The sequence below is a fragment of the Euwallacea similis genome, chromosome 1, assembly GCF_039881205.1.
Source record: "Euwallacea similis isolate ESF13 chromosome 1, ESF131.1, whole genome shotgun sequence".
In the NCBI taxonomy this organism is placed as follows: domain Eukaryota; kingdom Metazoa; phylum Arthropoda; class Insecta; order Coleoptera; family Curculionidae; genus Euwallacea; species Euwallacea similis.
The window spans coordinates 1,341,314-1,365,017 of NC_089609.1; the positions used below are offsets into that span (position 1 = coordinate 1,341,314).

Here is a 23,704-nt window from a genome sequence, read left to right on the forward strand (position 1 = left end):
TTCAAATTTTTACCACTATTTTGCAACGAGAAATTCGGACGTTTGCTATTTTTTTTTTTCGTTCTCAAGATATCTATAGATTCAAGCTAATTTGCGAAAGTTGAAAGCTTACACTTTAATTTTCCAATTAAACCTAAAAGCGAAGGGACGTTGTTACGGGTTCCTTCAGAGCGAAAGCGCATGTCTACAGGTTGCAGGATTTTTGGATCCTGCGCGAGCAACACAATTCTCCAGATTATTTGCTGGTTAGGGGGCATACACCCATCCTGCCGGAAATCGCCAGTTCAAGTGCCTTTTCATTGTTTTGTATATAATTTTCTACTAAGGTAAGTAATCAGCAATATAGTATAGTATATTTACTATCAATTCCTACTTTAGCATTTTTATAATACGAAATGCCGTGTACTTAAAAAGAATTTCTGTGGTTATAGATCTTGTTATCAAAACCAAGTGAGTAATAGATATCCAGGCTTGCATACTGATAAGGTGACTGAAACACTTTAAAAAGAGTTCCAGTTTACAACTTCAGAAGTTGTTTCTACGAATTCCTATGTGAAAAACAGTAAAATTAATCCTTTAATCCCATTATTCTAAACACTCTGTAACGAAAAGGATTTTATTGCCCTGTTAAAAATAGACCATTTTCCTCACAACAAATCTCCCTGCCTTTTGTACTTCTGTGTTTATTTTCAGTGAAACTGGAGAGAATAATTGGAGCTTTTCCTGTTCCAAGTGACAAGAAACTTATTGCTGTTTTAATTAAGTATCCACAGATTTTTGGCATTGCTATGTGACTACTCTACATAATTTACATTGTATTGGATTTTAGTTAAATTGCAATAGATATTTAAATAGAGCTCACTGATTCCCCTCCTCATATTTGTTTAGAATTAAGTCTGTGGTTATTGATAAATTATTTAACGAAAGCTAACAGTGATCCTTTGCCTCTATCTACATATTCTCAAAAAAATTTTTTTCTCTACTATTTTGTCTGTCACCACATAATGTCAACTTAATCTACTAAACTAAATTTGGCTCTACTCTCAAATACCTGGAAAGCTCTATTCAAAACTTGAGTTTACTCTACTCCTGACAATATTTCACTCTATCTCTGTTCCACTAGTAATCTAAAATGGCTGACACAGACCAAGTAACCACCCCTGAAGATTTGGACAAGGAGCCAGACACCAGTTACAAACCCCCTCCAGAAAAATCTATCTCTGAACTTTTGGAAATTGATCAAGAAGATGAGAGCTTGAGGAAATACAAGGAGGCCCTTCTAGGGCAGGCCCAAGCAGGACCTATTATTGTGGGTAAGTAATAATTACTATTATTCCACAGATTGCTCCTAATTCAATATTCAATAAATTTATCATGGACTTATCTGAATAAAGTGCAGTAAATATCTAGTTTACTTAACAGTAATTAATTTATACTATTCCAGAGCCAGATAATCCAAGGAAAGTTATAGTAAAACGTCTAGTCTTGGTGCCAAACGATCGTCCTGAACTGTCTCTTGATTTGGCTGGAGACCTCTCGAAGTTGAAAAAGGAGACTTTTATAATCAAGGAGGGGGTGTCCTACAAGATCAGAATCGAGTTCTTTGTTCAGAGGGAGATTGTGCATGGATTGAAGTACGTTCAGAAAACTAGTAAAATGGGGATTCCTGGTAAGTCTTCAAATGAATTCTTTATTCCAAGGTGATTAATCTTGATAGGTGCGCTATATTCAGCCTTGTTAAACCATATTATAGGATAATGGTGTAATTAATATGTTATCAGCATATTGGTGATTAATAAAAGTTCTACAGCAATTGCTGATGGCTATTTAAGACGACTTGGCATTGTTTTATTTGTCGGGAGATATGTTGTTTTGTTTCACTTATTTGGAAGTACAAGAAATGTCTGGTATTCTTTTATTAAACAAATATGCCTATTGATTTAATTAAAAAGCGGAAGAACGAGGTTATAATGATATTTAATAACAGAGCTTTAAGGTTTGATTTCCACCTTCTGCACGAATCTATAAAGCTTCAGAATATTCAGGAAATTAGCGAAAATCCTGAACAAAAACCGAAATCAAACCACTAAAACGTCTTTTATTATGTCCTCCCTTCTTTTTCTTTTTATGTCATCTTTGTGTGACTCAACTCATAAAAATTCTCTATACATTTCCAATAATGATTTTTCTAGTGGATAAAATGACCCACATGGTTGGGTCCTATGCCCCCAAAACCGAAATCCAATCCTACACTACTCCATCTGAGGACGCTCCTTCAGGAATGATGGCGAGAGGTTCTTACACTGTTCACTCTTTGTTTACTGACGATGACAAAAATGAACACCTCAAGTGGGAGTGGACGTTCGAAATTAAGAAGGACTGGAAGGACTAAACTGGATCTTTTGGGTGCTTAATGAAATTTTATTATTTTTTTAAAGGTGAGGTGTATATTTTGGTTTTATCGTTTTTTTTTCAAATGAAACTCATTTTTTTCCAGGTTTTGTGGCAAAATAATTACCATAAGTGATGAGAAGTATTAAAAATCAAACAATATTAGACTTAGATATTGTGAAGTGTTTTTACCCGATTTTTATATGCCGTACATTTTCGAGTCTTTTCCGTAATCTTACGGGGTTTATAACTCGGCTCTTGCTGCCGTTAACGCTGCTCGTAAAGCATCGTTTTACATATATCGAAAATGCCTTTTGTACACTCAGGAAAGTTTAGCTTAAGGGCTTTTAATCCTAGTATTAGAGGCAATTTTTTGCGATTTGCCTCAATGCTGTTTTTGAGTGTAATAAGCAATACATATTCCCATTTTAATGAACAATATTTTGTTATTGTATTTGTATTTTGCTTTATCAGTAATTCTGTGTTTTTGGCATACATCATACTTTAAAATAGTAAGATGGTTTTTTTTTTTGTAATATTTCACCCTTTAATTATTCAATATTTCCTTATCCTGCTCATAGTTTTATCATTTCTTCAATTTCTTAATAATTGCTATTTCCATTAGCGATGATTTATTGTGTTTAAAAAGGTTGAATAATATTTTGTTTAGAATGGATATTTTCTCGAAAATCAACACCTGGAGTTCAAGCACGAAACTACCAACCTTTTAAGTAACATATTTATATTTTAATAACCGCTTTAGTGGGACAACGCGAGTCAATTCAATAAACCATCATTTTTGGCACTAACTTTACACTTACATCTATTACGTAATATCAACACCAGGTTGTTTTGCGTCTCACCGATATAAATGAATTAAGATACACGTGTTAATTGCTATTAAAAAGATATACAACTACCCTATACTACACACATCCATTCGTATCACTTTTAAAAGCATCAAACGCAACAAACGCAACAAAATTTAAGCTATTTACAAAAAAGGGGTTTAAAAATAAATTATGGCCTGTATAGACTATTTCTTACTCTACTATGACTTGGATTAGTAATATAGTACTCTTGATAAGCAATCATTCACACGCGAATTCCGGAGTTATGACTAACAAAAGTAGATAAGGCACGTTAACAATCGCTTTGCGCGCTATTGAGCTTCTGTTTCTACCCTCAGGGGTGGTCAGCTATTGCTAAAGGGACTCGAAGCCTGATATATCAGAACCCTGCAATTATCAAGATATAAAATTCTCGAAAAGCACCAACTTATTCTATTCTACTTACTTTCAAGAGTAACTTACTCTTGAAAGCACTAACTTACTCTGTCTGGTTTATACAAATGCGTATGCGGCAGTAAAAATGTTGACCCTAAATCGCGCTCCGCCATTGTGTTGGCCTCCTTTAAAGATGCAAATTATAGTGAAAAATTTAAGGAAAAAAACTGAGTTATTACATCATTTTGATGCTGTAACGACTTGGTGTCGTATTCACTTCTAGTGAAGGATTTCATCGGTGGAGGTATCGTGGTCTCGTCATATGATCTGGACTCAGACACAGTGCTCACTCTAGGTATGTCTAGCCAATTGCTGGTTGATTCCAAGTCATCATCACTGTATAAGCGAACAAAAAAAAAAACATGAAAAGAAAATCATTATAAATCAATAAGAGCTTACTCTAGAGCTTTCCTTAAAGTAGTGAACTGAGAAGAAGTGTCTACCCGCGAAAGTAGGTCGGCGCTGATTTTCTGGATCAGCGTGGCGTTTTCACTTCTATCGGCTTCAGTACCGCAAGTAGTACCTAAATAAATATTAATATTTTGACATCTTTTCATGCTTAAAAAAAATAATTATACCTAAAGTGCCCATATTATTGACTACAGTTGCCGATACTTCAAAGCCTGCAGAAATTAGAGCTCCTGAGGTTTTTCTGGAACTGATTTGCTCCTCTATGTACTGCTCGCTTACAGCGGTACTGGGCTTACGTTTAGGTTCGCCCTAAAAAGAAAAATTGTACTTATTCATTCCATGAAAAAAAAAAACAAAAAGAAATAAAAATCACAAAGTATGGCAGAAACTCACTTAAAATTTATAATAATAAAAACTGGTTAATTTCAACTTCCTAACTCACCCTTTGCGGGCTTGGTCCGGCGTCCAAGTAGCTGAGCAGTTTCGATTCGGAGCTCATTGAAGGAACACTCGGCTTTCTTGCGTCGAAAGTTGTGTAATTCGCTAAATTGGGAGTGGGTGGTGCTGGGTGGTACTTTGCTCTGGGTATCATTACTGTCAAGGACCTGTCTTTTTGATCTACAATATGTTGTCAGTAAAAAACATTCATAATTTATTGAAACTCTTTATCACACCTGGGAAAATTATACCAGGTTCTGAGTGCTCTACACTGGTCATGGACGCCTTTTTCAGTGCCCCTTTAGCGGGAGGGGGTTTCAGTTTTGGGGCAGGTTTCTGGGAAAAAAATTACATCTTATTTTCAGTATTCAAGTTAATTTTTATTACATCATACCTGTTGCACGTAAGGGGGCACTGAATTGGTTTCACTTCGACTATCCTCCGAACTTGTGTCCTCTATCATCGCCCTTCTGTCCAGAGTTCCTCCACTCCTGTTACCTCCGCTCCCACCTCTTTGAGGAAGAAATCCGATGGTTCTAGCTACGCCTGATTTCTTCGGTTTTCTCCGTACGCAGGTCAAGATAATGCAGACCATGAGTAGAGCGAAGAGGATGGTGCCGAGTGTTACTAAAGCGATGAGCATCACTGGGGAAAGATCATAGATAAGTAGATAGAGTAAAGTTAAGAGACAGGTTTAGATTTAGTACCTTTAAGATTAATTTGACAACGATCTCCGGCGTACCAATGGAAACATTCACATAAAACCTCCTCAGAACCTCTAGAGTAGCACATGCCGTGATAATTACATTTTTCGCATCCTACTTGCTCAGAACTGCATAAACGACCTGGATAAAGCATATTTTCTGAGAGATCTGTGAAATTGAAACATTTAAAATTATCATTGAATGTGTGAGATATAGGGCAATTCGAACCGGAATATCCCTCTTTACAAGAACAGGTATAAGATCCTCGTAAATTGAAGCATTTGGCGTTTTCTGAGCAATCGTGCAAGTTGGAGTTTTCACATTCGTTAAAGTCTTGGACTTTGAGATTATCTACTGTTCGAGAAGAGGCGAAAACGTCGGTGCCTCCTAAGGATGAATTGCTGTTTCGAAGGTATTTTTTTAGTATGTCTTCCATGCGGGTTTCGTCAATGTTATCCGACAGCTGTAAAAGGATCAAATAGTAGAATGTATGCTGACACTGAAGAGAGTTCACACTTACTTGAAGATAAAATTTGCTAACCACCCCCGTTTGTCCGCGATTAGTGGAAATAGGGTAGAAACCTGTGACTTTAACCCCATGGAAAATGTCCCTCAAGTCGGATTGCATAACCATTCGATCTAAAGCCTCATGAATTTTCCTGGACAATTTCATAAATTCTGTAGAATTTTCCATTGAAAGTTTATTGCGGTACTTTAAAGGAGTTTTTCCGATTTTTTCTACTGTAACATTCAAGCTGTAGGTATAAGTAGCTAAAAGGAATAAATAATATTGAATTACAGTTCCAAATCAACGCTTGCAACACTTACGATTGCATGGTCTATCAGGGAACATTCTGGCGAATCCAGGTCTGCACACACACCTCATCATTCCCTCAACTTTCTGGCACAACTCATTCCTACTAGCTTTGCATTCTGGATTGCACCTGTCCTTAATTTTCTCCCCTAAAACCTCATTGATAGGAGCAATCAGAACTCCTCCCAAAAGTACATTACTGGCTTCACTATCAGTTATTTCATCCCTATGCGGAATGTCATTAATATCTTCAGGAGGAGCAGTAGTTTTCGGCATTTTAACAATAGTTCCTTTGTTTTTGTCAGTCATCACCACAAATATCGACTCATTACTTTCAAAATCTCCTGGCGGAAGTTGTTGCGGATCACTTTCTTTGATAATAAAGTCTTCCAGAGAATCATCTTCCTCATCTTCCTTTGAGCTGGAGTGAGACACTATTACGGTAGGTTGTGGCACTTCAATTGTAGGTGCAGGTTTAAGCTTCACTATCGAGATATCACTACTATAGTGAGGTTTCTCTACTGTAGTAGTAACAGTCTCCACAATGCTGGTAGGTTTAATCAGTGTGTGGAACTCAGTTACCGTGTCCACGATATAGCTTTTCTCAGTTTTGGTCACCAGGATGGTCATAGTGCTGGGAGGGCCGCCTAAGGTTTTGACTACAGTGGTTTTGGTGATGGTCACCGTGTGCGTTTTCGTGTAGGTGATGTAGCGAGTGGGCAAAGCAGGAGTTGGCTTGTTCGCACTTATGGTGGTTGTCTTATTGGGCTCATCTACAATCTTCACTTCATTACCTGTAATATGAAATCAAACTTGGTTTTATCGATTCATTTGTAAATTAGTTACCGAATTATAAAAATCAAGAAATATCTGTACTTTTGTCTATTTAAACTCTTATTAGCCACCACTGCTCACATAGACCAACAATTCAATCTGATATTAACTGCTGCATATCATATAATCATCCTTTTCTGCTGCATACTTTTAAATGAAAATAGAAGACATAACGTATGTACCAATTGCATCCAAAGCCCACTGCTATTTAGAGTAGCAAGATCAATGCCACAGCTTTTGTCTTTATCTAGGCTGATATAATAAACAAAGGTGGCTATATGATACGAGATTGATAAATGGTGCTGAAGATGCTTATTTGATGAAAATGTGGTAACACAGTGGTTGCAAATGAGAATTTTAATAGTAAAAGCAATAGTTACTTACCGGCATGATGTATGGGTTTGGTGATGATATCCTCATTTGGAGTAGCCACTGTAACCACTGGGCTACTGCTGCTAAGGGAACCTTCACTTGTAGTCAATTTACTCTCATTTTTCTTTTCACCGTCGAAATGAGGCTGTCCCACAATAACCTCCATAGACGGAGTAGTACTCTTCAACGTGGGAGTAGGTGTAATGGCACTGGTGCTGCTTTCTCTCACAAAAGAAGGTTTTCTAGTCTTCAAAGGTCTTCTCGTACTTGTAGTTATTGGTCGATATCCAGGCCTTCTCACTTTATTCCTAATTGTGGTACTTGGAACATCAACTTCCATAGAAAACACATTACTGCTTGTAGTCACAGGCTTATGTGTAGACACTAAGGGAGGGGGGTTCATTCCCAGAACTATTTCTGTCGTACCAATCGTAGTTTCCGGAGCTGGGGGCACCATCTCTTCTGAAGGTTTAGGAATGAAGGGTTTCAGAGTGTTACTAGATTCTTCTTGATCAGTTTCACCAGGGTCCGTATGGGGTACTTGAATTATGTCCTTTCCAGGAGAGCTAATGTCGATCTTTGGAGGTTCCATTAAGATGCTTGGAGTCTTTGAATCCTCCTCTGCAATCAAAGGAGGAGGATGCAGTATCTCCATGTCATTAATTTGCTGCGTGAGATTGGGAAGGTGCACTCCAAAGTTTTCCCCACTGTTTAGGAGAATCTCAGGAGTTGTTACTCCAATTTTTGCGTTTGGTTTGATGTCTACCTGGTTCGACGATTGTTGCGGAGGGAAATCAAATGGTTTTTCCGTTTGTGACTGTTGGGTAGATGTAGATGGAGTAGTAGGGGTAGTTAGAGTATCTATTGGCAGCGAGGTAACTTTCGACCTGTTTCCGGTAGATTTTTTGGGGAACGAATCAGTCTTTTGCCCGTTTTCGTCTATGAAGATTATGATAGGTTTTTCCGTGGTTGTATTTCTCGTGTTAAAAGTAAGGAAACTCAAATCATTTTTCTCAGTCTGAGACTCCTTTTCTCCGTAGTAAACTGGGCCATAGTTTGTTTCTGCTGGATTTGGAAGAGGTTTCTCTAACTCCACAAATCCAGGCCTACGATCATAGGGGAAACGCACTTGAGTAGCATTTTGGAAACTATCAGGGAACCTCACCAACTCTACCCTTTCAGTGGTGGTAGTTTTGTGCAACACTTCCAAAGGAAGCTCCCCAGGTCTCAGAGGCCGAGCGTTGGACTCCTGAATAACCTCTCCATCCTCATTAACCAAGTCATCCTCATGGTGATCATTTAGGATAAAAACATCTTTAGTGACTTCCTTGAAGCGATTATCTTGGTGGTACTTATTCAGATTTACTCGTGGAGGTTGATGTGTAGTAACCTCAAATAGAGGAATTGGGAGGCGTTCCTTAAAGGACGAAGGTCTCTTGGAATAATACTGCTTTCCTGGAGCAGGAGGAGTCATGAATTCTGATACCTTAGGTCTATCAGGCCGAGGTCTAGGTCTCAACAGGTTTCGTTTAGGAGGATAGGGGTACTTAGGTTTGTTTGGTCTATTTGGAGACGGAGATTTAGATAGGTGCTTTTGATCTTCTGAGAGAGGGTGAGGACGTTGTTGAGCGGGAGATTGATCTTGATGAGGCCGAGGACGTTGCGGATTTGATGGCCTTGATTCCTCGTAGTGAGGATTTTGTGAAGGTCTTGATTCTTCTGGATAATGAGTATGTTGTTGAGTTGGGGGATAATGAGTTGGTTCTTCAGGATGATTGGAGCTCTGCGGTTGCTGGTCTGGAGGTCGCATTTGTGCCAAGAAATCTAGATCTTGCTGGTTGGACGAACTGTCATGATAATGAAGATTTTGCTTATTCTGAGGTCCCAATCGTGTTGGTTTGTGAGGGTTTTGTTGATTTATTTGTGTAGGCCCCTCTAGGTAATGAGGATTTTGCTGATTGGATGGTCTTGATTTCTCAGGGTAGTTAGAGCCTTGCTGAATTGGAGGTCTCAATTCTGTTTGGTAATTTTGCTGACTTTGCACTTCTGGATAATGGACATCTTGCTGATTAGGAGGCCTAATTTCTGTTGCGTAATGAGAGTTTTGCTGACTTGATGGTCTTGGGTCTTCCGAGTAATTAGAATCTTGCTGGAGCGGAGGTCGCAATTCCGAATCATAGTGTTGCTGATTCAGCCTTTCTGGATATTGAGCACCATATTGATTTGAGGGCTTTGGCTCTACTGGGAAATTGGCTCCTTGTTGTTGCTGGATTGCAGGTCTGTGATAATTGTGCTGCCCCTCTGAATAATGCTGACTTGGAGGTCTCATTTCCGTCATTTCTGTCGGATAACTTAATTCTTGCTGCTGATTTGAAGGCCTAGGTTCATCCCTAAAATATGGACGCTCTCGATTTGGAAATTTCACATCTTCCTGGAAATGTTGGTTCATAGGTCTATTAAGAATTTGCTGCTGTTCTGGATACTCTATATGGAACACCTCATTTCGTAAAGGAACAACTACGCTGCTATTAGTCACAAGGAGATTGAAGTTTTCATGATTAATTATGTGGGCATTCATATCTCCATCCTGCTCGGTCACCCCAAATGATAAAGGAGGAACCCCCACGCTAACTTCTCCATCCCCTTTAGCGAAATCCAACCTTGTAGGCTCAATCCTCACTGGGACTTTCTCATTGGAACTGACATCTGGATCGGCCTTAACATTAACATAGGGCCCCACCTTTATCACTCCAGAAACTTGTTTCTGGTTCCCCTGATTCAAGTGAGGGGTCGTATGGTAAGTTGAGCCATATTGAGGTAAACCATTCTTGAATCCTTCAATGGGATTGAATTCAGGTTCTGGATAGGGACTGGGGTCATCGAAATATTGCCCATTGTGATGCGTTTCAGTAGAACCTCCATAGATCAAAGCGGTGGTTCTATTGAAAGGGATGTTTACAAAGGCTACTTGGGAGGGTTGCAGTTGCACCAAAAGGGGCTGCCCAGTACTGCGCTCTATTACCTCTGGCAAGACAATTGAGACTGATGGTACAAGTGGGTAAATTGGGTTCTGGTTTTGAGTCTGAAGATGGTATTTGCTGGTGATTATTTCTAAACCTCCTTGAAAAGCCGATTCTTGTTGCTGTTGCTGATTCAGGGGGTGTGTTTGAGGGTGCAACAATGGATGTTGTTGGGGCCCAAAAACGTGCTGCTGCTGAGAGTGTGCAACCAACGGAATATGCTTCCTCTTCTCGCCTCGGAACTTCTCCTTTGGTCTTGAAAGAGGAGGTGGAGGAGGCCCTATATAGTCATCTTTGTTAGGGGCGTGGATGACGTTAGTCTGAGCAGGTACTTGATCCAAAGGAAGCCTGTGCTTCTCCGGTAAGGGTGGAGGTCTCATCCCCATAGGAATTTCATTGATCCCCTCTTGGTGCAGGGGAATACTAGGGGGCAATCTCGGACCAACCCTTCCAGGCTTCCCCACTATAACGTCAGAATTTGCAGTTATAATATCGCCAGGACTGATGGGGATGCCATTGTTGCCTAATAGGGGAGCCTCTTGTTTCACCCCATTCGGGGGATCTTTCCATTCGAAAGTGGCGATATTTTGGCTTTCAGCTATCTCAAATTCATCTCCAAGGGCACCTCCAACAGGGATGTAAACAGGGGATCTGTTTTGAGTGTCAGTTATTTGTTCTTTCTTATTTGAAGGTTCTTTGGCATGATCACCACCAGCGGTGATATTAATATCATTTCGTCTGAGGTTTTTGTTGAGGTACCCAGCCATTGCATTGAGGACCGGAGTTAGGGCTTGAAGGGTGTTCATGTTGATAGAACCGAGCCCTAAAAGATCTTGAGGGGGCGCTGCAGGGTTGGGGCTTTTATTAGTACCCTTTTTCGTCTTAAAGTTGCTGTTTTTTTCCATCACATTGCTGCTTGCAGTAGTGATCACACTGGTTTTGCTTGCGTTCACCTTGGGTTTGTTCTTACTCTTATGAGCTGGACGCTTCACTTTGCTAGTGACTACATCAATTTTAGTCTCCTTAACTACTTCTGAGGCCAGCAATGATCCCAAATTACTCTTTACGCTGCTTTTGGTGGTTTGGAGAATGGGAGTTTCCAAATTGGCAAAAGGATCATCGTCCACAAACACTATAGTAGATCCGGTGACGATATTTGGCTTGCTACTGAAGCTGCCCTCCAATGAAGTCATCCCTAACGAACTGGGAATTTGAGTCTTTTCAATGGGGAGTACTTTGGTGGGTGCAATTTCATTGTGAACTTCATTGGGCTGCACCGTGATCTCCACCTTTTCCCCATCAATCAGAGTTGCAATTTTCTGAACCCGATCTGAGCCAGCTTTGAGATCACTGGCCAATGAGGATATATACTGAGGGTCAAACAAACTAGGCTCCAACGTTTCTGTAACAGTATTCTGTATTACTTTAGTGCGAGAGTTGATAATCGTGCTGTGCTTGGGATCATTCTCCTTAAGCAAGGTGGTGAAGTAGGTGAAAGTAGTGTAGTAGATTCTAGTTGCAAGAATGTCGAACTCAGGAATGAAGGTCGCAGAGGAACTCACAGTACTTTTCTTTGAGCTCAAAAGCAATTTTTCTGTAACTACATCACTCTCTGTTGAAACATTGGTGAAGATCGTTGGGATTCCACTTTCAGTCACAGTATTATAATACGTGTATGTGACAAAATAGGTCTTAGTGACATCAGTCGTGCTCAAAGGAGTCTGTTGAAGCGAATCTAAGGCAGTATACGATGTAATCACTGGCCGTGCAGGTGGGGGAACGCTCTCAGTTATCACCACTTGGGTCACCACATCTCTAGTACTGATAACACTCTCACTATCACCCTCATAGAGAGTTTTCTCCAAGTCAATTGTGCTGATATAGGTGTTGGTGTCTTTAACCGGAACTTGCACCTCTGAAGGCTTCAGCAGAGATAGATAGTCATCAGGAGCGGTCACGGTGTTAGCCACGACATGCTGAGAGGAGATGATCAGCGGTTGCTCACCATCCAGGATGGTGTTCAGGTAAGTATAAGTTGTGTGGAAGACCCCCACTGAGAAGGTCGGGTACTGAAATTGAGTTTTAGTTCAAGATTAGGAACAAAGTCCTGGCAAGTTTAGCTGGAAGATAGCTTCCATGAAAATAAGTTTTTGTTTCACGGTTTTCACGAAAGTTAGCCTCTTGGCAAAGTTATCAGGACGTTGATTTTTCGGCCCTAAAAAGGCTGCATTAAAGAGCTGTTTTATAACTTGTGCCAATGCTCGATAGGTATCGTGAAATTAAATTTCAATCACTCGTATTGTGGAATTTGCTGTTATAGTTTTGAATGCACTGTGTCGATGACTTACCTGAGTTAGTGTGATTCCCATGGCAGGAGTAGGCAATATCTTCCCAGTATTCATTCTTTCCTCAGTGGCAACGTTGGAAACCACCTGCTCGTGACTTGACACTGTTGTAGTGCCTTTTTCCAAATAGGTAGTCAAATACGTAAAGGTTGTCAGGCAGGTTTTTACCACAAACTGATTGGGATCCAGAAGAGTGGAATTCTCAATCTAAAAATCACATAATAAATATGCTTCTAAGGAATAAATCTCAACATACATTCGCAGTTTCTTGTGGCAGCACCAGCAGCATGTGGTCACTGACAGTGGTTGGTTTTAAAGTGATGTGTTTCAGGGTACTTGGAAGCACCCTCTTGAAGTCTTTGTCTCCTGGATACGTGGTCTTGTCCCCCGCTACTATGACCTCTACCCCATTGGACATGACGCGCGTTGCCAGATTGCGCGGCTCCTCCCGGAAATCTGGATTATCTAAGTTAGGTGAAGTTATGAGCAATCACGACGTGGTGTTACGTCGTAGAAAAATCGGTAGTAAAGACGTTACTCCTTGATTGGCATTCAATATGTCTTGATGTGAGATACTGGATGGGGAAATATAGGGTGTCCCAAATTCATATCGTTTTGAAGCAAGTTGTGGAAGAGAAAGGCTAGAGGGAACTAGGGCCACCTAAATTTACAGCTTTCCCTGGACATTTGTAGACATACATGGTGTCCCAAATTTACACTATTTTCTAAAAATTTGTAGATAGGAAACAGGAAAACATTTCTCAATGCTACCGATTTTTCCATATGTATTTACGCAAAGACTATTTACATCGTCTTCTCACGCATATTTACATGAAATTACAATTGACTTGAACCACTACAACGATCTCTGATAAAAAATATACAAAAGCAACTCACCTTCGGTGTTAGACAAAGAAGAAGGATTATGTTCCAAAGTTGGAAGGAAAGTTGGCTGTACATCGGTCTTGTCCAGATCTAGTAAAGTCAGCGTCGTGTACTGAGTCAGGCTTTCTGTTACTGTGGTGGTTTTGATTTGCGGTTTGACCTCGGTGGTCGAAGTTACAATTTCGTCTGTACCCGCCACTGTGGTCACCACAAAGGTGTAGGTGCGTAGTCTGGTTGTGGTCAAGGTTTTAGTCTCAAATTCTACATTTGAGACCACAGTGGTTTTCAGGAGGAGGACAGGAACGTCTGTAGTCTCTGTGATTTCTGGGAAAAATGGTTCGTAAGCTGGAAGGGATTCTGGAGGGGACTCTTCAAATTCATTCTCATCTTCAATGTCATCAGAATCGTCCAAATATTCATCTTCATCTTCAACCTCTTCATCCTCCGAAGGTTGATCTTCTTCATCCTCACTAGTCTCCTCGGTAGAGTCCCCATCTTCGATCAAGTTCTCTTCAGTCCGGTCTTCATTATCATCTGGCTCTGTTTTATTGGAGGTGCCGAAATTTTTACCAACTTCGTTTTCCTCCCGGAAATGCTTGGCAATCTCGCTTTTCTCTACTTGGATATCAAAAGTACTATCCTGCATTATCATTTTTAATGCTGGAGCAGTCTCGCTGGATTCAATAGCATCAGTCTTAGTTTTATCCGGTAACACTCGTTTTCTAGTTATAACAAGCTTCCTTCTAGGCTTGGTAGCCTCCTGCCCATGCATTTCCAACCCACTAAGGTAGCTATTGACCTCAGTCTGAGGACTATTCAATAGCCTTTTTTTCTTTTTAATTTTAACTTTTCTCCTTCTTTTTCTTTTATTTGTCTCAGTGGTAGTACTCACAGGCTGCTTCCTCACCAATTTCTTCCTCACTCGACGTCCATTTTGAATACTGCTACTTCCGCTCTCCAAGTCCCGTTTAATTCTCTTTGTTAAATCTATGTTTTTGCCAATACTCCTCGAAACGTTAATTTTGCGTGTAAAGTCGGTTAGTAGGCCCCTAGTTAATACAGTAGACGTTTCGACCTTGGCATCATCAGGGGCTGGATTGCTGCTAAGGTCTTTTAGGCTAAAAAAGCCTCCTTCGATAGTTTATCATCGGAGGCTTTCACGTATTTGATCGAGTATTTTTTGGTTGCCTTTGAGGGCTTCGAGTTGAATAAATCCGGAGTTTTTGTTTTTAAGTGTCTGGGAACATCTCCAATTATACTCTCGAGGCTCTCAGTTTCTTTTGAGGACACCTCAAAGAGAACGTCCAGTTCCTTGGAGGCTGGCTGAACAAACCCATCATAGAATTCAGTTTTTCCTAGAGGATCAAAAGCTTTTGAGGATTTCACTGGGAAATAGTCTGCATCTCTCTTCCTTCTAACCCCATCCTCTACAGTAACAGTGGATAGAACAGTGGTAAAATCTCCAGGCGTTCTTCCAGAGACATACAAAGTAATCACACTAGTTTCCTTTGGAGGCACCACTTTAGCAGGTTTTCTTTTGTTGTTACTTTTCTTCGGTTTCCTCTTTGGAGCAGCAGTAACCTCCTCAGCATTCTGCACCTCCTCATCGGCAAGATTCAGCTGCTCCAATTGCTCCTCCTCCACAAAACTCTGCTGTGCAACTGGGTCATTTAAAGCAAAAACATTTGCAGGATTCTGAAGTGCAGCTTGAGGTTGCAACTGTTGTTGTTGCTGTAGCTGTTGCTGCAGCAATGGCAGAAGTAGGGTATTCAGCTGCGGGGCTTGACCGAACAAAGTGGGAGTGACTACTACAGTGTCAGTAAAATATTCCGTTGCAGTGACTACCTCAGTACTACTATCACTAATGGTGGTCAAGATTTCTTTGCCTCTAAAAGTCAGAGGTATGACTGTTTGAAGGGTGCTGGTGACTGTGGTGACGTAAGTGGTGGTGCGGGTTTTGAATTCTGTGGTCGGCGTTGCGGGACCTGCAGGGTTGTTTTGTATACCGAGTAGGGGGTTCGAAGGTACTCCTCCCCCTAAGAGGAGTTGGGAGAGAAGGATATTAGCTAATGGGGCTTGTGCAGCTAGGGCTGGCTGAATTGTATTTACAACCTCCTCAACTTGGTAGGCAGTACTAGGAACTACATGAGAAAATGACGTTTTTCTCCCTCTAATTTGAGTAGGGGTGAATATTACACTGGTAGTGGGGGATTCATTGAGTATAAATTGAGTAACTAAAGTAGCCCCATTTCCATTAACAAAGGTACTTTCTGTAAGTAATATTTTCACCTCCTTCCCTAGAGGATTCAAAGTCGTAGAATACTGATTAGGACTCAGAACTTCAGTACTGAGCTTTGCAGTCACAATATTCTTGTACTCAGTCAACTTTCCGTTCACCACAGGAATTGTAACTTCAGTAGGGATTTTGTAAGTCACAGTAATAGTTCCATCAGTTTTGGGGAGCACAAAATTATCATCTACATTCTGGTCATAGCTTCTGCCTCTTGTATTAGTCCTTCCTCTGGTTTTAGACCTAGCCGTGGTTCTTCTTGCTGAATTGTCCTGCAAATACCCCCCTCGGGCCCTTACATTAGCCCTAGGGGCTGCAGTGGTACTCCTCCTGATACCACCGGTCCTAGGTGAAAAACCGCTCCTGGAACTCGCAGAGTCTTTTTCTCTTAAAGTAAACTGAGTTCTAGAATTCTGAGACCTTGAAGGAGAAATACGTTGTTTCCTCAAAGGAGCTTGAGTAGTGGTTGTAGTAGTACTGGGAGTTGTTAGCTGTTGCTGCGATTTTCCTGCTCGATATCTACTAGTCTGATACCGATTTCTAAATGAAGGTCTCGTTTCCTCTATTATTTCTTCAGTTGTAGTAGAAGGAGTGGTGGTAGATCTACCCAGGGGTCTTCTAAATCTAGAATATGTAGCTTGACGCTTGGAACGCCTCCTAAACGGCCTAATTTGAACTCCATTACGCGGTTTTGGGCTCGGAGTTGTAGGCGCAGCCTCAGTCTGAGTCAGCTGCTGGGAACTCTCATAATCAGTATCATCTTCATCACCGTTTTCTTCCTCTTCTTCTTCATTTAAATCCTCTTCAGCTGGTTCCTCTGCAGGAGCTTCAGTGGTGGTAGTAGTAGTAAAGAGGTTCCGTCTAGGAAACAATCCTCCCCCTCTTTGTCTATTGAGTAAAGCATTGGGTCTTGCAGGGGTGGTTTTTGGCCTCGAGGTTGTTGTGGTAGTTTTGCTGGTAGTTCTGGGTCTGCTAGTAGTTCTAACAGCTGGATTTGATCTATTTAGTGATGGTCTTCGGAGTTTTAGTAACGGGTTGCTTCTGCGCAGAGATTCTGTGGTCGTTTGCAGAGGTAGGGTGGTGTCTAAATTATCATTACTATCAGTGGGACTTCCTTCAGTTATACCTGTGGTTAAGTCATTTTCACTATCAGGAGGAGTTTCAGTGACTATTTTAGAGCTCGGAGATCTATTAAGACCTGAGGCTGCGGTCGGCCTGACTCTAAATCTGGAATTTCCTGCCCCAAATAATCCGCTGGGGCGTATGGTTGCAGAAGGAGCTGAAGATGATCTAGTGGCCCCTCCTCGTCTAAATCCGCTAGAAGTAGCGCTACTTCTTCTAGAGGTGGTAGTAGATTTTGGTCTTGAGAATCTTCGACTTCCAGAAGCAGTTGCTTGAATGGCATTAGTACTGGAAGAACTTCTTCTACCACCAAATCTATTGGCCTTTGAAGCTGGAACTGCAGTAACAGTGGGAGTGAAATCAGACCTAGTTATGGTAGCAGCAGTAGTTGCTCCAGCTTTATTTCTTTTAGGGGCGAAAGTAGGTCTTTGGCGTGAGGCAAATGGTCTTATAGCAGGAGTAAAAGTGCGCTTCTTAGCTTGGAAGCCCAAACGAGATTTTCCTCGCCCTCCATTTTCATCCTCATCTTCATCACTTGATTCAGTACTGGACTCATCTTCAGCCTTTGACGAAGAATCAGCGATGGAGCTTTCAATCACTACAGGAGTAGGGGTTATCACAGATGCAGATACTTCAGCCAGTTTAGTTGCAGTCGGCAATATTTTAGTTGCAACAGTGCTTGGAAGGATAAAACTTGAGGTGCTTTCAATTATTTGGGCATACCGCCCATCGATTATTGTCCCAAGGACTTTACTTTCATATAAAGTGGTTGTTTGATTTTGAACAATACTACCCTCAATGGACCTCACCAAACCAGTACGATGGGCTACCGGGACATTAGGCCCTAGAGCTGATTTCTTGTCTTGATCTACTTCCAACGAACTAGTACTCTCAGTGGCTTGAAAATAGGAGCCGTCTAAGTAAGTACCGATGACTTGAGTAGTGTAAAGCAAAGTACTGACTCCATCAGCATCAATAATTTTGCCTTGGTTGAGACTGACAACCCCCGTAGGTTCTACTGCTACCACTGAACTGGGGGTAATGTTCTGAGACAGGATTGTCGAGGTGCTTTCTAGCACCTTAGCGTAAATCCCCTTGATGTAAGTTCCGTAAACTTCTGTAGAAAACAATGTGGCTGTTCCGTTGTTGTCCACAGTACTGACAACTGTAGACAACAAACCTGTGGGTTTAGTTTCTGTAGCTTCTACCTTATTCTGCTCCCCAGTGTTGACTGCCCTACCAACAACATCCGCAGTGTTGTTAACAATATTAGTGACTGTCTCCAACCTACTATTCAACACTGTTTCATCCCCAATGTACGAGGTGGTGTAGTAAGTGTACGTAGTGAAGTATGTAGTCAGCTCATCGTCCCCTACAGTGGAGGGAACAATGGTGGAAGTAGGGGAAGGTTCTACTGCCGTAGGGGTTATTGTTAAGGGAATGACAGCTTCAGGAGCTTCAGTTGATTTTAATTCAGGAGTAGCAACGTTAGAAACAGTTTCTTCTCGGCTGGTCACCTTCGTTTGCCCATCTTTGTAGAGCGTAGTCCAATAGGTAAAAGTAGTGAAATATGTCACAGGAAGGCTCACATCTTCAGTGCTCAAAGCCTGAGTGGGGGTTATGGTGGTTGTGACAACGTTAGTGACAGTTTCGAGCCTACTTACAATGTCACTAGAAGTGGTACCATGGTACTTAGTGGTGAAGTAGGTGAAAGTAGTATAAGAGGTTTGTAGAAGCACTGTAGGGGGTGAGGGGAGAATTTCACTCTCGTTATTGCTCTCTGAGACAATTTGATCATCCAAGAGAATATTCCTCTTGTCGATACCATCGATGATCCTCTCTTCCCCTTTAGAAGTACTACTGCGTACATCAGTCACCATAGTCTCAATTGATTCATACTCGCTCAAATCAATAATATCATTCTCTATCTCTTTTTTACCATCACCACTACGCTTCAAAGTCACATACCCATCAGTTTCTAGGGACTTCGAGGGAACTACATCATTATCTTCATCTCTATTTTTGCTCTGGTTATCAAATTTCAAGTTCCTCAGTCGATTTTGCAGTACCTGCTCATCAGCACTGACCACCAACTTGGTGGGGGCGATGACTGTTTCATCTACTGCAGTTGGAGAAACGTAGTTGGTGTAGACTTCAGTTCTACTGGAAATCTCAGTCTCACCATCCACAAAAATTGTAGTGAAGTATGTGTATGTAGTATAGAAGGTTTTAACGCCATTGCTGTTTTGGAGGTGCTTATTTTCTAGTGCAGGAGTTGCTGAAGAAAATTCTTCAGGAAGAGGATCTTCTTGAGGACGTACTGTAGGCTGAATATCTGCTAAATCTTCAAATGTAACAGTTCGCGAAGGAATTATTGATTCATCTTCATTGAGCAAGCCTGCGACTGCAGGATCAGAAGCGTCACTACCAGGCTCTAAAGTAGATGTAATCACATTGGTATTCACTACAATCCTGCTTGCTACAGAGCTGGTAGAATCTTGGAAGTATGTAGTCAAATATGTGTAAGTTGTGTAGAGAGTCTTGAAAATGAGCTCCACTTCTTCTCCTTCTTCTGTGGTGGACTCAGTGGTCTCAGGCTCAGACTCAGTAACATGCTTCCTTTCAGTTGTAATTTCTTGAGGCTGTGTAGTGAGCTCTTCCATCTCTTTGTTGGTGGTTGCAATAGTCTCTTCCGTTTCAGTGCTAATGATGGATTCAGTAACAGGAACTGCAGATTGTTCAGTGGTAGTGATTGGTTCAGTGACTGGAGCTGCAGTTTGCTCAGTGGTGGTGATTTCTGTAATAGAAGGCTCAATGCCACATGGTATAGTTTCAGAGGAGACTTGGCTCGTTGTCAAAATGTTAGATTTCACTGAGGTACTGGTGCTCTCTTCCAATGGGATAAAGTAAGTGGTTAAATAGGTCAGAGTTTTATATGCAGTGGAAACTACTACTTTGGAACCTTCAGTGCATTGAGGCTCTATTTCATTTTGAGCGAGCTCAGGAGTCGCAATTTCAATTTCTGTGGTTGTAGATTCTTGTTGTTCTGTCGTAGTCTCTTGCTCAAGTTCCGTGGTGGTCTCCACTGATGCTTTTTCAGTAGTCATTATGGGCGTATCTGAAGGTAATACTCGATTAGATGATGAGGTGGTAATGGGGATGTCGAAAGAGAAATCATCATCATCAAAGAAAATTGTAGTTGCTCCTCCAGTGGTTTTGATTGATGATGTAGTAGTTGTTTCTTGAGGTTTCACTGAGCTTAAAGGCTGAGTCGCCACTGCAGCTTGGGCTTGTAATGAAGCTAAAATCCTGGCAATATCTTCGTGGCTAGGAGTAGACAGCATTACTGGCTGAGTTTCTGAAGGCTGAACAAGATCTTCACTAAAAACAATCGGAGTGACTCCATCTTGCTTCTGCTCATTGGCCAAAACTGAGAGTTTAGCCTCCAAGTCCACAGGTTCATCGGTGGTGGGGTATTTTCCACCTCTATCCTCCTTATTAATCACCATTGTGTTGGGTCCAGAGGTGTTTATCGTGTCTTCAGTAGTAATAGTTGTAAGAGGGGTTGTAGTTGGTTCTTCTTCCGTAGTCAGGAAAGTCGGATAATGTTTCTCAGTTGTAATAGATTCTTTGGTAGCTAGGGGAGTGCTGAGCACTAAAGTAGGCCTTATAGTGGGTTCTACAAGGATTTTGGTAGCTTGCGCTACTTTTTGAGGCATTTCTGAAGTATGAGGGGTGAAAACTATCACTGTATTAGCCACTGTAGTGGTGAAATCTGCGAAACCAGTATAGGTAACTGTCTGCAGGTCTTTGGGGTTGGGTTTGATTAACCCGGCTTTAAATAGGAGCCGCGCTTTGCGATCTGCAGGAGTCGTAATCTTAGACTTTTCAGTTCTGGCCTCGAAATCCTGCCCCAAAGATGAAAATCCTGAAGGGGAAAATTCATTTCTCACAGTAAATGTCGGCAGATTATCCCACTCTTTCACTTTGGAAGGTTTAAACTCTGCAGGATTATCATTATGGATGATTAAGTTCTCGTGAGTCATGTCTTTCTGTGCGTTGACTTTGAAGACTTTTGGCTCAGGAGGTTTAACTACAAATGGTATGCGAGCGTTGTTAGACTGGGCCTCATTGAGGATTTCAGGATCGAGGCTAGAAGTAGGGAAAACGCGGTAAGCTTGTGAGGAATCTGGGGAAATAAAGTCAGTATTTCTGACGAAATTCTTGTTTGAAATTTGGCTTTCGTCCAAGTTCCAAGTTTTTGGTTGGTTGTAGGTTTTAGTCTGGGAGTCATGGTCATAGACCACTCTACTTGTCTTTGACAGTAAGTGAGCGTAAAGTCGTCCGTTGTCCAGGGTCGTTCCGAGTACTTGAGTGGCGTACTCGGTGGTTACGCCATCTTGGATGAAAGTACGTGCAGTCGAGGTGATTAGTCCTAAGTCGGGTTTAACGCTTAAGAACCTTCCTAGGGAATTTTTGCCTTGGTTGTCCACTAGGAGAACGGTGGTGATATCTACGAGACAGAAGAGGAAGATAGATTTAGATTATAGTACAAAAGATCTGCAATTTCTTAAAATTACCGCCCTACAATGGAAAAAACGTATTTAGGTGAAAGTGATGGTTTTCTCTTGGCCTATGCACAATGTACAGAATGAACTTGAGTTACCATGAATTAGGAAAAGTTCTTAATTGATATGTTAAGAGCATGCATAACTAGTAATTTACGTAATTATTATTGCCTTTTCAATGGCCTTAGGCATTTAGAATTCTTATATACACGCATATGTTACACGATAAGTTTCGAAGGCTGCTTTCTTTGCATTTCAACTTATATGTCCATAAAAATGGTAAATATTGTTGTCCAATGGCATTCTAATGTAATTAATAAGGCATGTCCAAGCCTATAAATACTTCTTCGGCCTTGGCATTTCTCTACCCAAAGCCTGAACAAATTAGGAAATAAGTATCCCTCGTTATAACATAGTTACATTTTGTATGGAAAATTCTCGGCTTATATACACTACTTAATCAACAACGTACTTACAATGTTTTATCACTCAGCCGCAATTAGTGGTAATACTAGAATACAGAGAGATAACCCAAACAGGCAAACCGGCTTACCTTTATCGTTTTCTCTTCTTTTCCTCGGCGACGTGTTTATGTAATCTAAGCCTGAAAATAATGGAAACCACTGTTAGAAAATACGTGCGTGGGAAAATACTGCGTGATATCTGCCTAAGTGTAATAGGGCTTTGCATTCGCCTGATTGCGCGGTAATGCAATGAGTTGATACATCGGTTTTGATAGGTAAAAAAGTGCATGTGAGGCAGTGGTTTTCGACGTATTAATAACTTGAAATTTGATTACAAAAAACGTCATCAATCGAAAAATATTTTGAAAATTGGCCATTATCGTCACAGTATGACGAAGATGGATGAAGGAAGGACAACACTAAAATGCATAATTCCCCTTTTTATCTCATAAAGTTTCCGCCCGTATTAGAGTTGTTTCGCTTTACCGCAATTTTCTTTGTGTGAAGAAAACGAGGCAGCCTAGTTAAACACTAATCACACCGGACCTAACTTGAAAATTAATTAGCAAATACCATGCATATTCATTAATATACAAAGAGAGGAAAAATCTTTGAGCTACCTCATACTAATCAGTGCGATTGACCAATACGTTGGTACCGATTTACGCTGCTTGGCATCAAATTCCCATGCAGATTATTGTGGGAGAAAGAGAGACACACATACGAATTAGCAAGATCAATGACTTCGAAATAACGAGTGAAAGCTACGTATGCTGAGAACTTGAGGATAAAACAATAATATAATAATGGAAGTATCTATAATTTTATCTATGCATTAATTAATGCTAAAAAAGACGATGACAAGGTGATATGGTTTCCTTCCTATCGGATTTATTGTATGGATGTGATTATTTCCTGTTTCGTTGGTCATTCAGGAAGGATATTATTGGTTTTGATTCCAATAAGATCAGGGCTTGTAAATCTCCATGAGAAAGTTGCAAAAAAACTACCGATTATCGCCCAGCTACACATGCACACACACACATACATCAAAGCAACCAATTTCGAAGAGAATGGCTGATAATGGAGGAGAAACACCAGAGTACAGAGCACTCCAACCGAAGATCAAAGAAACAGGTTGCCGAGCAATGGAATGTGTGTTACTGGGTGTAAGTTCACGAAGCTTAGGCGTGGCCTTACTTTCATAATCACAAGAATGCCTCAGGCTCCTTCGCACGGATTCGTTTTTTCATCAGGTACTTTCAGTGTTCCCGCATTGATTGTGAAACGAACACAAACAGCATGCGAAGGTTTGCAGTTCCTGTTCTTCAAAACGACAACTCAATCGATCGAAAAAAGACTTCCTGCGATAGATGATGGTAAATGAGTGCAGAAAACTGTCAATGATATCCTTGAGATAGGAATTTGTGTGAGTGGGTACTGCCATGGTACTACTTGGTAACAGGTTGAAATTCATTGATGTGTGGAAATCGGTGCAATAGGTATTTTATGAAATTTATTGAACGTACACAGAGCGAGCCAAACATGAATAATGGCTATGAGGTATTTTTTTCATCAGTGTTCAGTTTCTGTCCAGTTCAATGAAAATGATTTTTTGGATCACCCTGTGTGCATTGAAGAAGGGTTAGAAAATTTCTTTTTTTAACGATATTCTTGACGTGTAAAAACATCCTAAAAAATATCTTTGATTTTTAACAGAATTTGAACATAACTTTACGGATGACCTGTGTGTAAGTTGT

General features: G+C 40.8%; 3 protein-coding genes across 4 annotated transcripts in view; 1 reads left to right on the forward strand and 2 right to left on the reverse strand.

Annotated features, from left to right (window-relative positions):
• The first annotated feature begins 138 nt into the window (after window positions 1-138).
• Window positions 139-2,907, forward strand: RhoGDI (rho GDP-dissociation inhibitor). Its single transcript, XM_066405666.1, has 5 exons — window positions 139-326; window positions 1,124-1,313; window positions 1,445-1,669; window positions 2,193-2,438; window positions 2,498-2,907. The coding sequence occupies exons 2-4, from the start codon at window positions 1,133-1,135 to the stop codon at window positions 2,390-2,392; spliced, it is 606 nt and encodes a 201-aa protein (XP_066261763.1). The 5' UTR covers window positions 139-326; window positions 1,124-1,132; the 3' UTR covers window positions 2,393-2,438; window positions 2,498-2,907.
• A 209-nt stretch (window positions 2,908-3,116) lies between these two features.
• LOC136419277 (mucin-2-like) lies at window positions 3,117-14,583 on the reverse strand. 2 transcript variants are annotated; one of them, XM_066405505.1, is made up of 16 exons: window positions 13,513-14,583; window positions 12,872-13,071; window positions 12,619-12,822; window positions 7,263-12,339; window positions 6,059-6,838; window positions 5,751-6,001; window positions 5,459-5,693; window positions 5,234-5,398; window positions 4,921-5,171; window positions 4,763-4,862; window positions 4,531-4,706; window positions 4,256-4,397; window positions 4,077-4,200; window positions 3,857-4,013; window positions 3,725-3,802; window positions 3,117-3,629 (listed from the first exon to the last, which is right to left on the reverse strand). In XM_066405505.1, exons 1-16 carry the CDS (start codon window positions 14,270-14,272, stop codon window positions 3,597-3,599), a joined length of 8,733 nt encoding a protein of 2,910 aa, XP_066261602.1. In that variant the 5' UTR covers window positions 14,273-14,583; the 3' UTR covers window positions 3,117-3,596. The 2 variants fall into 2 exon arrangements, with proteins under 2 accessions (XP_066261602.1, XP_066261593.1); XM_066405496.1 differs by having other exon boundaries at window positions 12,872-13,080.
• Window positions 14,584-14,606: 23 nt separating this feature from the next.
• The window catches only part of LOC136419292 (mucin-22-like), a 29,931-nt gene continuing 20,833 nt past the window's right edge, over window positions 14,607-23,704 (reverse strand). Inside the window, exons 2-3 of the mRNA XM_066405515.1 lie at window positions 22,034-22,084; window positions 14,607-21,425 (exon numbers count right to left, since the gene is read on the reverse strand). Coding sequence (XP_066261612.1) covers window positions 14,614-21,425; window positions 22,034-22,084 — 6,863 coding nt within the window. The 3' untranslated portion in view covers window positions 14,607-14,613. The remainder of the gene's footprint in view (window positions 21,426-22,033; window positions 22,085-23,704) is intronic.

Coding starts and splice junctions, on each gene's coding strand:
- RhoGDI (XM_066405666.1), top strand. CDS start 1,133: ATGGCTGACACAGACCAAGTAACCACCCCTGAAGATTTGGACAAGGAG. Junction 1,314..1,444: donor AGCAGGACCTATTATTGTGG/GTAAGTAATAAT, acceptor ATACTATTCCAG/AGCCAGATAATCCAAGGAAA. Junction 1,670..2,192: donor TAGTAAAATGGGGATTCCTG/GTAAGTCTTCAA, acceptor TGATTTTTCTAG/TGGATAAAATGACCCACATG.
- LOC136419277 (XM_066405496.1), bottom strand. CDS start 14,272: ATGCATGGGCAGGAGGCTACCAAGCCTAGAAGGAAGCTTGTTATAACT. Junction 4,707..4,762: donor ACCTGGTATAATTTTCCCAG/GTGTGATAAAGA, acceptor AACATATTGTAG/ATCAAAAAGACAGGTCCTTG. Junction 4,014..4,076: donor ACTTTAAGGAAAGCTCTAGA/GTAAGCTCTTAT, acceptor TCGCTTATACAG/TGATGATGACTTGGAATCAA.